The sequence below is a fragment of the Onychostruthus taczanowskii genome, unplaced genomic scaffold (assembly GCF_017590055.1).
Source record: "Onychostruthus taczanowskii isolate IOZ18803 unplaced genomic scaffold, ASM1759005v1 scaffold133, whole genome shotgun sequence".
Lineage (NCBI taxonomy): Eukaryota > Metazoa > Chordata > Aves > Passeriformes > Passeridae > Onychostruthus > Onychostruthus taczanowskii.
The window spans coordinates 866,423-879,764 of NW_024498496.1; the positions used below are offsets into that span (position 1 = coordinate 866,423).

A 13,342-nucleotide genomic window follows, 5' to 3' on the forward strand; every position below is an offset into this window, starting at 1 on the left:
GCACTGGTAAATGGATTATGCTTTTTGGGAAAGAAAAGTATGCAGCCAGATGGCAAAGATGCAAAAACATGTATTTTAAAATCTTAACAAAATAGTTTGCATGCTACATGGGTCCACTTAGACCAAATAGATGAGTCAGTAAACACACTGAACAGGTAATCAGCTTATAAAAATTTTCTTTCTGTAATGCAGTTTTATTGGACTGGACATCAAAGTGGAAGAGAGACCAGCTTGACCTTCAATACCAGTCACTGCTAAATAATCAGCACTAAACAAATTAATTCCATGTCCATCAAGGATACAAAGTATTTCCCAGAGCAGGAAATTGTAGAATGGAAAACATTGAAGAGAAAATATTAGGAAAAGTGTAACTTCATTCAAACCTAATCACTGCATCTGAAAAGCTAGTTAAAGGACAGGATACTGGATAAATTACAAATATAAACATTAGACATACATGTTTCTGTATGAAGCAAAATTTGAGTTGTGTACAAGAAATAGCAGTACAAAATACAATCAGATGTTACCCATAGGGGTATCCCTGTTGAAAATACCCAAGACACACATTCATTTTTGTTCAGGTTCTTTTAGAACTGCATTGTTTCACTTTTCAATTTACTTTTAGAATGAGAAATACATTTGAATGATTTGATACATTCAAATAAATAGTATTCAAAGCCTCTTTATATAAGGAATTAGAACTGATACTGCAGAAAGTCAGTAATTGCAGACCTTTGTAATATTTTTTCATTATTCTGATACAAAATCTATGTTCATACATAAATTTCCACACCCTTCATTATTTGTAGTGAGATGCCCTATGAGCTTCTCACTGAAGTTTTACATGTACATACCAGATATTTTTGATTTTCCTAGGGGTTTCATATAGTATTGCATTTCTAGGTGTAACCATAGAGTGGTCCAAGTTCAGCAGGGGGAGGAAGCCCATTTTGTCTGAATTTGTCAGAATCATATTCTTGGGAAGCATTGGAACATTAGTCTGTCCTTTAAGCCATTTCTCTTATTATATGATGTCTCGGCCTCCAATATCATCAATGGCACTAAGACACTGCATTAAATAAATATATATTTAAGCTATTGTATTCTTTAACTTTAACGGAGTTTCTGAAACATGTTTGAAAAATATCTATAGTCTGAGTCCTTAGGACAAAAATAATTTAAATCTGGATGTGTTTGATGCAGTAATAAAACCCAGTGTTGATTCTCAGAAAACTGTGGAAATAAAATCAAAAACAGTTAAAGACATGTGCTAGTTTGGCTAGTATTGGGGTGTATATTTTCTATTATTCTATTAACAAATAGAATTCTAATTCTATTTAACAAAATAATTAACAAAATTCTAATTAACACAAAATGCGTTATGTGTGAAATTTGGCTTAACTGGTAATAATTTATATAAAAAGGTGTTTTCTTTCCCCATTTCCTCCCTTTCTACCTTTCTCCTCTTTCCCATCACTTTATCTGCCTTCTTCTTTTACCCTACTTTTATCCTCCTTCTATCTCTTTTTCCTTCGTTTCCTCCACCTTTTCACTCAGCTTTACTCCTGCCTTTCCCCCCTTCCCCTCTTCTACCCTTCCTCTATCTCTCTCTCTGTCTCTCTGCTTTTTTTTCCTATAAATATGAAAAATTCTCCATCTCTTCCCATGTCTGAGCAAGATAAATGAACTAATTTAAAATATTTATCATGCCTCATCTGTCCACTCCAGAAGCTGTCAATGAACTTGGATTGGGAGCTTTCATGCCAATAGTCTGCAGTGAGAAGTTGTAGTATTTTGAAATAAGAATGTTGTTTCCATGGCAAACTTGGAATGCTTTGCAGCTATGCTGACATCCACATACTTTTGGGTTTATGCAAGAAGGATGATACTTTCTTAACTAAAGAAAGTATATGATACTTTCTTAACCAAAAGGTCATTTGCTTACATGTCCACAATAAAGATATCATACTGTACTTTTATTTTTTTTTAATCTCTTGAGGAAAGTAAGAGAAAAAAATTAAAGATGGAGGGGCAAAAACTATTTTAAATACAATGCTTCTGCATTTTTTGCCAATAATTATTTTAACCAGTAAATATATTAATAACTAATATGTTTCAGTCTAGAGAGAACAATGATTTGTTGAATTTTTATCATAGATAAATACTCTAAGGCAAGACTCACCCCCTTATGTGTCTGATTCTCTGAATATTTACTTAGTGAAATTAGTACAGAACTTAGAAATGAAGGAAACATTTAGAAATAGCTTTCTGTTTCTGAGATACTACAACTGATTCATTTTAGATTGTAGAATTTTTATAAATTTCTTATACATAATACATTTTAATATGTCTTAAAAAATACCATACAGTTTTTGGCTGTTCAAATTTTCTGGTTAGGTATAATGCTGACATCAACTCTGCTGAAAAGCAAGTTTTGACTTTTGGGTAAAAGCTTCAGAAAAAATCTTTTCTGTGTGAGCTATGAGGTCCCTCAGGCTTTTTAGGACCGAAAAGTAAACTTTCTGTGATACAGTGCATGTTAAACTTATGTGTGTCTTGACCCCATCCTCAAGCAAAAAAAAAAATTCCGAACAACAAGAATGAAAAAAATAAGCCGACACCAAACAAAAAGTACCCCATACAGCTGTAACTCTGAAATATCCCTCTATTCCAAGTTTTGACTTATTTGGTTGTTTATATGCTATTTTTATTACTTGGAAATGGCACGACTCACATTTGCTCAGTTTACTGTAGGGATGGCAGATATTTCATGGCCACTAAGTACACTAAATGTTTTTATTAATCCTAATTTTCTAGTAGTGTATTCTGTCCACAGCAGCTTCCCTTCAACAGAGAACAACTTGACAAGCAGCTGTAGCCTCATTCAGTGTGCTTCACAAGCACAATATTTTCCTTCCCAGAGACAAAGTGCATTCACCTACATAATTGGCCATGACCCCTTCTCGCCCAGAGGACATATACTGAAGTCCATTCCTGTCATCTAATCTTTTAAGATGCAAAGCAGCACATTACTGTCATGCTAGTAGGTAGAAGGAATGTTGATATGCATGCTTTTATTGTCATCAGAGGTTTCTTTTTGAGCCTGTCGGAGATTCTTGTTTCTGAGTATTGAAACTTGAGTATCTTACATTCTGTACAATTGTTCTTTAGTAACACTTTTTTTTTTGGTGTCTGTGTGGAAATACATTTTTAGTTTATGGATATTACCATACTGACTTGCCATTCTCAAAAAGATAATTTATTAGATGGTGGTACCTTTATTTTGATGAAAACTGTCTTTGCATTTCTTAATTTCATAAATTCTTTCTGAGATATTGCTAAGAATATAATCTGTTCAATGCTGTATCCTGGTGCCCTAATTTTAATTGCTATCTTACTAGAATGGCAAATTTCTGTGTGTTTGGATGTGTTTATATGAAGTACCATAATGCAATTATTAAAAAATAAACTATGTAGAAGCAGTGCAGATTTCTGTACTATGTATAAATAATATTACTCAGAGCAATACTTTGCATTAAATGGCAGCTCATGAAATATTGGAACCTGAAATGGCCATACAGGGTCTTAAAGTTCTATATTCATTGTCTGTTAAAGACTCTTCTGAGTTGGCAAATTTTAGATGTCTTCTCTAAATACTTTGTGCAGCTGTAGTCTATTTTATGGAGAAACTGTCTCTTTTGAAATTGAATAATACAAAGTCTGCCGCTGGAATTTAGCTTGATTGGCTTTGCAGGAAAACCAGTGGGGATCATGATGGAGAAGTTAAGCATGAATCAACAGTGTGCCCTTGCAGCAGGGGACAGACTGCATCCAGGCCATCATTTGTAATAGTGTAGCTGTGAGGCCCAGGGTATTGATCCATCCTTGCCTTTTATTTGACTATTGTTATGACAGCACCTGGTCTGCCTTTTATTGACATGTGGGAGCAAGTCCAATGAAAAGTCACTGAGATGGTCAGGTCTGGAGTACAGAATGTATACAGAGGGACTGAAGAAACTGGGTGTGTTCAGCCTGGAAAAGAGACACCTTTTGCAAAGATTTCACTGCTGCTTATACAGAGGTAATCAGAGGATACAGGCAAGAGGGAGAGGGATGCTTGTTGGAGGTGTGGGGTGGTAGCTTGAGAGGCAAAGAACACAAATCAGAACATGGTAAATTCCAGTGCTGTAAAAAGAGATTTTTACTGTGAAAGGTGATAGTTGAATACTTGAACAGGTGCCCAGCAAGGCTGAAGGATCCTTGTCCTTGTAGATGTTCAGAAGTCAGCTGGATGGGCCTTATGCAACCTGATTTAGGTCTGCCTTGTCAGTGCTGTTCTACATGAGCTCTGGAGGTCCCCACTAACCTCCGATATTCTTTGGAATAGTTTTTCACTTTTTTTGTACAGTTGTTTTGTCTCTCTGCCACGCAGTGGGGTTTAGAAATGTGTGACTGAATGACTGTAGTGCAGAAAAAAACCTGGACTTGACCACTGCCTTAAATTTCAGTAATGCCTATAGGAATCAGCTGGAAAAAGTGCAGTTAAAGTATAATAGTGGGGATGCCTGGAGGCTGCAGCAGTGAGGCAGTGAAATGATGCCTCATCACCTTTTCAGCCTAAATGGCATTTCACAGCTTGTCAGATATTTTAGCCTTAGTGTAAATGGCGAATCTATTCTAACTGGTCTATGCAAATTGGAAGGAAAGTTTTAATAGAAAGGCTTTCTTCCTGAAGAATAAAGAAAAGGAGATTCTTTCTTTCCAATCTCCTGTATTAGTCTTCTTGAAATTTTGCCCTTCCAATACTAGCATCAGTCATTTCTTGTTCATTTCAGGATGCCTGAAAGATGCACTGAATACAGGCACAGTGCTTCTTAAAAAAAATAAATTAAAACAAATTTAATTCTGTGTGTTTGTTATAGTACAATCTGGAGGATAAAAGGTGAAAATCATGAGGGAAAAAATCCACAAGATCTGCAACATTTCAAACCTACAGGGGAAGAAACATGGTCAGGAAAAAAGATTTGGTTTGTCTCTAATAAAAATGTGTTTAAAAAATACATGACTATGTGAAAACTACAAGATAAAATCTTGAGAGTCTCCTTGTAAACTTTGGGCTCACAGCACCTATTACTATTTTTGAGAGCAGGTGGATATTAACTGGATAAAGAAGAGTTAGGATGATTAAATTCTCAGTGTCAGCTGATGTATATGAATCTGGAAGAAAGAGGCGCTTATTCTTGTGTTCAGTTAATATGTGTTAGCAGAATATTCCCTATGTACATGAGGATTCTTCTTTTTAAAGAAGGTGTTGGTGATTAATGTTTTCCATTTAGTAATTGTAAATAAAACTGAGGAGATACTAGAGATATGTTTATATGGTATTTTCATCGGTAGATCTCTGTGGTAGGATTAGAGACATCTCAAGTACTTTTGGAGTATCTCTGACAGTGTAGAGTGCTAATGGTACTGCTCCATCCTGAAAAAACTAGGGACTTAATGGCAGTGCTTATTCCAATGGTGTTGGAATGTCATGAATTTGAGAACTTCAAGAATACTAAAAATAAATATGCAGCAGTTTATTTCTCAAGAGGTGGCATAGCCATAGATGTGGTGATTGTGAGACCACAGCTGAAGCTCTAACAGGGCCTTTTATTTCTTACCTTTCTGCCTCACAATACCTGTTTTACCAGCTACTGAATCTGCATAGTGTATCACAGAAGCACAAATCCTTTCATGTACTTTCAAAATAAGTACTTCTTCACCAAGGGTTTTGTTTTCTTTGATTCTTTTTCCTTCTCTTTTAACCTACCGTTTAATGACTTTCAATCACACGAGCCATGCTTCAGGAAAACTATATTTTTCTTACCTCTGCACTATATTTTGTCTTTTTTGTCCCTCTCCTATTAATTAAAAGTTATTATTACCTTAACAGTTTGGTTGAAATAATTGATGGATACTGTATTTATATGTGATTTTGGGAAGTCCTGGTAGTTTTTTATCAGCTGTTAAAACTGTATTTTAAATCAACATATATATCTGTCACGATTTCCATATCTTTTCATGTTTAATTCAAATGAAACAACTTAAAAGTTCATTCATTGGGAGTAGTCACAAAACAACATTGTCACAGAGTTATTAGAGAATAGGATTACTGTCTCTAATTGCTGCTGATGCATAAGTGTTATGTTTCCTTCTCTGCTGAAATTTACAACTGTAAAGGAATTTTGCCTACATCTAGATAATGTCTGCCATCTTTAATTTGCCATCGCCCCATTCTGTAGGCAGACTTACTGAATAGTATGAAATCACAAATCGTTTTCTGCAAGCTCTATGGCTTTTCCCCCTGAGGTACTGGTTGTTGCATTTGAAATACCAGAGAGATGCAAAATAGTCTCTTGGTACTTCCTCTAACAACATTCCTAGTTAATTTTATATAATTGCCTGAACATGCTGAACAGTGAAGTAGAATATATCATCTAACAAACTCTTTCTTCACATGTTCTGATGCTGTCAGTTTCATAGCTCCAATACTCATCTTGGTTGAAATTAATTAGGAATAAAGGGAAACATAAAGTGTAAAATCAGTAATGAGTTTGTTTCCATAGAAACATACCATGCTCTCTGCCAAAATTAAGTCCTGACTTTGTATTCTAAAAGATAGTTGTGCAGGCAACATGTGCTCACTGATCTGCAGATAATGTGTCAAATGTCTTCATCGTATTCATCTTCTGACTGTGCCACGCATCGTTAACAAATCTCTGTGCCAGTAACTTGCTGCCAGCCCTTGCTGTAATCTTTGTCACTTTTATTCCATGTTCTGGCTTTGAAATGGAGAAGGAAAAGATTAGTTTCTCTGTGCATTTTATATTGTAACAGGTTATCACAGCTGATAAGCTTGTGAACCTCCTTCCGCCAATATTCTCTATAAAATCTTTGCTCTGCTAAAAATTTATGCGTATCTATGGGTAGTATTGCTTACAGTAGAGCTGACTTTTCATATCTAGGGTGTGGTTATATATAATAGCAATTTTTGCTTGTCTGGTAATATAAATTTTGAAGCAAAGTGGGTTCATCATGAAATGAAGATATGATAAAGCAGACATTATAGAAAAAAACAGGTGATTTTTCATTAATTTTCTTAATTTTTCAGTAGTGTCTCTATCTTAATATTTCAAATGATACATAGAAGGCAATAAACCAGGAAATATATAAAAGAGGGTGAGAATATACAAGTCAGTTACTGACTAGTAGTTACTAACCATCTGCAGCAGCAGCAGGAGCAGCAGAACTCTTATGGAATGATTTTTAGTAATATTTGAAAATCTAATAATTTTTTGAGGCTCTCTTGAAATAGCTTCTTTTTGTAGCATTTAATGCTTTACTACAGTGAACTCGTTCACTTAAGTAATTTTGATTGCCAAGACGTAGAGATAATTTTGGGGAGAAATTAATACTCAAAATTGTTTCCTAAAATCCATCCCTGGCTTTTTGCTGTGACCTCAGCCTGTGCTTATTTTCATAAATCCGTCCATCAGAAAACACTGCTACTGTGATTAATTCATGATCCTTTCAGGGACTGGAATTTTTTCCTCATTTTGAGGGAAGCAATGTCTAAATCTTTAAAAAAGGATGCATAAAAATTATTTGAAAAGTTACCAGTGGGCTGTCTTTTGCAAAATGCTGACATCCAGTTTCCTCAAACTTGTTCTTTAAAATCCATTCTGTTTATAGATTTACAGACTATTAACATGAAAGAGCTATTCCGTGATGATGAAATTCATTTGCAGCAGAATATTTTTCTTTTGGGGAGCAAAAAGAGGTCATTTCACAATCTAGAAAATTGTAGTACATTGCTCTGTCCTATATTCTTAAATCTCCAGTTATATAAACAATTTTATTTATTCTCCAATTCATTTTGCATCTGGATCTCTGATTAAGATTGATCCTCAGCTACTTTCCCCTCAGTCTCTGCTTTGCACTAATATCTAGCAATCATTAAATCGAAATGACATTCTTTCTAGCTGTCTAGAATTGCTTTAGCTGGTAGGAACAGCTGTAGTTTCAAACTACTGAAAAACTGTCATTTGGGAATTGAATTAGCATTATGGTATTTTAGAAAATGTGTTCATGGTATGTCAAGTTTGTTCGTTTCAAAAGTAGTAACTTGCATACCTAAATAGGTTTGTCCTGACAGAGAAGTGTTTGGACCTTTTGTTTTTCAGGAATAGTTTGGGATTGTAAAATGAAGGAATCGTCCATTCTTTCATTTTACAAACTTATGAAAGTCATAATTCAGGGAAGAGCTGGGGGGAGAGTGAAACCTCGGTCTTCACAGCTAGTAGTTCCCTTTCTTCTCTTGAGATTCGGATGCCTTTTTCCTTGGGTCACTTTAAGTGGGATTGTTTTAATTCTTTATTTTTTGTACATTTGCATCATCTTCCCCTTTTTTTTTTTTTTTCATGTATCACCACACTATAATAAATGATATTAACGTATGAAAAAAGTTTTTAAAAAAAATTAAGTTCACATGTTGTAAAACCCCAAGTGAGAGTATGAGAAATCCATTATTTTTCAAAAGCCAGGGAGGGAAGGAATTGCCTGTATAGGCCAGACACAGTGCAGTTCAGTTTACTACTTATAGCTAATATACAATTTGGTATGTAGTTCAGCTAATAGTCCAAAAGTGTATGTAAAACAGATTTTTTTTTATAGCTTGCTCTGCTTTGGGTTTATGTGTTCTAATTTTATTTATCAATTAAAATGGATTGAGTATTTGATGTATAGTTTCAAATATGAAGGGGCTTTTTCTCTTACATCTGAATGGGGGACCACATTGCCTTAATACAGTTATACAAGCTGTAGTTTGCTTGAACACTGGACTTTTATGTGTACTTTTCAAAATTCATGCCTCAGTTTGAGTCATTGTAAAGCTGAGATACATCTACATCATCCTCAGTGTCATGCTTGTACAAAGGACATAGCACTTTATATAAAATAAGAAAGATATTTCTTTATTTGCAAATCTTGATTTGCAAATTATTTTCCTGCATTCTTGAAAGAAGAATGGTTTTCATAATTTTTCTCCCCTCCTTAAGCACAGGGAGGCCTTTTTTTCTTTTCGTGCATGAACAGTAACATATTTCCACCTGTTCATATTCATGACTTAATCCTTTTTGATACCTAAAGAGTGTATGAGTGTAGCACAAAAGATTAATGTGGGTTTGGAGTTAACTGATGTAACAATTACCCTCCTTGTATTTGCCAGTGAGATAGATTTATTGCATGGCTAAAATGGGATTTTTTTCACTTTCATCATGCAAACTTTGGTCTGCATTCACAGAAATAGTTAAGACCAAGCAGTGTTCCTTTTATATAAGAGTAAATTTGAGGCAACTTAACTCTTCATCAAAATTACACTTATTTTACACCAACATGACTGAAATAAGAATGTAGTCAATGGTAATTGGACAGTTTGTTTTTTTACTATTTTTAAAATAATTATTTTGTATTTTAATAATTATTTTCAGTACTTTCAAGTTGAAACTCTGAAAAGCATTGTGAGAAATGTTTCCTCAAACTATGCCAGTTCGTCAGACATGTTGTCACAAGTTCTCTTACAGGGAGGGATGAACTTTTATCCTAATTTCTAAGGATTGGCTATGGCTATGCCATTTAATTTGTCACATTTTCAGTTCTCATGACTACATCTCCAGCTTCCCTTTCAGCATTTCTTGCTGTCTTATGTAATACTGATTTTATTTTTTGCAGCTTTTCTACTTCTGGAAGGTAATAAACTTTAAAATATTAACTTCAAAGAGCAACTGAGTGTATATAGAGTTGTAAGTTCATCTTTTTTCTGAAGCTTTACTCACTATGTGGTGTAGTTTTAGATTTTTGCATTTCCCGAAGTGTTATAATACTTTAGTAAGATACAGGAGAAATTTACAGCCATATTTTAATGTTAACATATTTGCTTCCATGTGCATGTGCAGCCAATAATTTAAGGGAGACCAGCATTTCCTGCTGTACTGTTACAATTTCTTTAGTTGATGCTGGTTGAGCTGTACTTTACTTTATTCCTTTTCCTCATTCTCTACATTTTTGTTTGAACTGCATTTTCAGGGTGTTTATTTCAGAACATGTGGAATTTTTTTGTGTGCAGTCTTGGTTTTGGGGTTTTTTGTTTTGTTGTGTGGTTGTTTGGGGTTGTGGTTGGTTGATTTTCTTTGTTTTGGGTTTTTTTAATAGTCATAAGTGCTTTGGTCTTTCTTCTTCCATTAATCTGATTGTTGACTTTGTGTCTATCTGTATGAAAAAGCATTCAAGAGGAGCTGTGTTATTTATATGAACTAAGTATCTAGATATTGCACATACTAGATGTCAATTGTATTTTCTATGTGGAATTTTCACTTAGTAAGTTCTGAATATGTATATATAAAAGAAATCTCTAAGCTCCCTTGGAAAACAGTTACTCTGCTTACCTGTAAATGATCTCATGCACATGAATACAAACACGCAACAAGATGTCAGCCCATGAGTGAAATTTCTGAAGCATTTCTTTTAATGACAAATTGTCTTTACCTCTTACTAGTCTTTAAACCCAATGGTGCTACAGTAGATCTGAATTCAGGCCCCTTTTAGTGAATGATAGCTAAAATTTTTCCCTAAGTGTAGATGCTAGGGACTACTCTTAATTTCTGCTTGTGCAAAGCAATGCAGGCAGTTCGCTTTCAAAGGGTGAAAGTTCACTTTCTGTCCTCAAAGGGTGAACATGAGGGCAGAACTTGAAGAGTATTTCACATTCAGGTTGATACAGGAACTAGAACCAGTGAGCTTGACAGGGCTAGCCCTTACCAAAAGTATTATTTCTGTCACAAACTGCTTGCCAGAAGCCATTGAAACTATTTAAGTACTGAATTATGCAATAAAATTTCTTCTGGTTTTATGCAAAATATGAAAATCAAGAAACGATAGAGAATAAAGTTCTTTGGTCACCTCTGAATAAGAATTAGATGTGAGTTAACAGTAAACACTTTGAATTATTAATCATGCAGCAAAAACGCACAAAAATTATTTTTACTTATGTTCTCAATATAGGCAGATGAGTTTGTTTAGCAATTTGGTGGGCAGCAAATTTAGAAGAAATGGAAGTAAGCAATATTCCAAGAATATGTTTTATTGAATTCATTGTTTTGTGTCATTGCATAAAAACTGTTTATAATAGCTGAAATAATTTCATGATCATCAATAACATTTGTATTTTTATTAGCCGTGATGAGAGATATCAGAAGATAATTCTCATATGTGATATAAAACAGTTGTCCACAGAAATTGCTGAAGTAATTATTCTATCTAGTATGCTTGTTAATGCCTTATGGTACAGTTCATCTTGTACTGTATATTAGAACCTATTCACCAGACTTAGTTAACATAGCTTATGTCCCTTTGTCTTCTTTTCCTATTGGCTCATTACTTGTGCCACTTAGAAAATAGTGACGTTATTTTGATGTGGTCTTCTTTTTGGCAAAAGGGAAAAAAACCCCAACAGTGTTTGATACCAGTAAGGCTGTTGACATGGTGTTTGAATATATGACATGAGGAAATACAGGCTACTGTATTGACATTATGTTAAGTACTCAACCAATGAAAACCAGGCTAAAAAATAGAAATGGTCTTAGGAACAGCCTTCAGCTGTAGAATTATGCATAGGCTTGAGCTAAAGAAAATGTCTCTAACTTAGAGGCGATTTATCTGCTGTAACAGGCTATCTGAGGATGTTGTAGAAACTGTTTCTTGAATGTGTTAGATTAGCCATTTTACAAAGACATATATTTAGTCTAGCTTCATAGTGGGGAGCTAAGTCAAATATATATGGAAGTCCTGTTTAGCCTGACATTTTAGTCAGGCCTATTCTCTTTATTTTTGAGTCTTGCTGTTGTTTTTAGTATCAAAATCATGTAGAAGGTTTTTGATTTACCAATTTTAGGAGGAGTAGGTTCATTTTCAGAGTATGGAATTTAAAATTAAACTTTTAAATATCTATCTATCTGTCTATCTGTTTTCTTGCTATGCAAGTGGAACACATTTAGACAAAAAGGCAAAAATGCTATGTATTAATTATATTACTAAGTTGCCTTGTAATTAATAACTGCTGTTCCTTTCACTGGGCATATTGCAAGATAAAAAATGTAATCATTGGATCACAAATAATTTTTTGGTCTTTGAGTTACTTGCAGGTATCACTGAAGTTGGAGTAATACAGAAAATATTCTCTTTATTCGCTTCTACAGAAATGTATCTTCTGCAGGCAGAGAGTTAAGAAAATCTCTGGTGCCTGCATTCAGTGTTCATATGGACGCTGCCCAGCATCATTCCATGTTACCTGTGCCCATGCTGCAGGAGTGCTGATGGAACCTGATGACTGGCCATATGTTGTCTCCATTACATGTTTCAGGCACAAGATCAACCAAAATGTGGTGAGGAATGTTTTCTTATTTGTTAAGAAATGGAATTGCAGAATTAAAGTATGTTTCCAGAGAAAATGGAGGAGAGGATCCACACTATGTATTATCATATTTCTGTCTATCATATTTTCATGCATAGCAATCTTCTACAGCTTGAAGGTTTTTCATTATGCTGTTACCTAGGAGAAGTGATACCTGATATGCCTAATACGTTTTTTAATTTAAAGTCCTTGTTGAGTATATTGTTTTGACAGCCAGAACAAATCTCTGAGTTCTCTGTTTTGTTAATCTGAAGTATATTATAAATACCAAGTCAAAAATCACAATATCTTGCAAATACTCAGAGATCCTGTGAGATAATGGATGTGGTGTATATGTAAAATCTTTGGTCTGCAGCCAAAGAGTCTCTTGAAAATATTCAATTATAATTATTGTGTCATCTGGCAAAGTAACACTAGCATGCCATGAAAATTCATGTTATGACTGCCTTTCTATTTCTATTCTGTGCTGAGGAAGAGCTTTTAATTTTAGATGAGACACAATCAAGAATTAGTTTAATGTCTTTTAGTTGAATAAATGGTTAGTATCTCAGTTAGGAGAGAACTTCTGCTATTCATCTTGGGCTTTTAAAGCTGTGTTTTGTTTCCTAGCAAACCAGAAGGACTTAATGTAGTCTTATTAAGGAAAAAGCTTGGAAAGTTAGTCAAGTTGCAATTCTTTTTCTCCTTTATGCATTAGAAATGAAAGGCATAAACCCAGGTAATGTCTGTGTCATAGATGTTGTGATCTTTAAAGAGCCTGTCAGTGAATCTTTGGTCTTAATGACAAGACTTAACAAGACTACTGAAGAGTAGGATTTCTTCCAAGTGTACTAA

At 34.4% G+C, this 13,342-nt stretch overlaps 1 protein-coding gene across 7 annotated transcripts in view; it reads left to right on the forward strand.

The window, feature by feature from the left end:
- Positions 1-13,342, forward strand: part of KDM4C (lysine demethylase 4C) — a 239,308-nt gene that overhangs the window by 194,042 nt on the left and 31,924 nt on the right. For 6 of the 7 annotated variants that reach the window (XM_041396990.1, XM_041396988.1, XM_041396985.1 and 3 more), the window contains one exon: positions 12,294-12,479. The exons of the other annotated variant lie outside the window; for it this stretch is intronic. In XM_041396990.1, the coding sequence (XP_041252924.1) occupies positions 12,294-12,479 (186 nt within the window). The remainder of the gene's footprint in view (positions 1-12,293; positions 12,480-13,342) is intronic. 7 annotated transcript variants of the gene reach the window in all.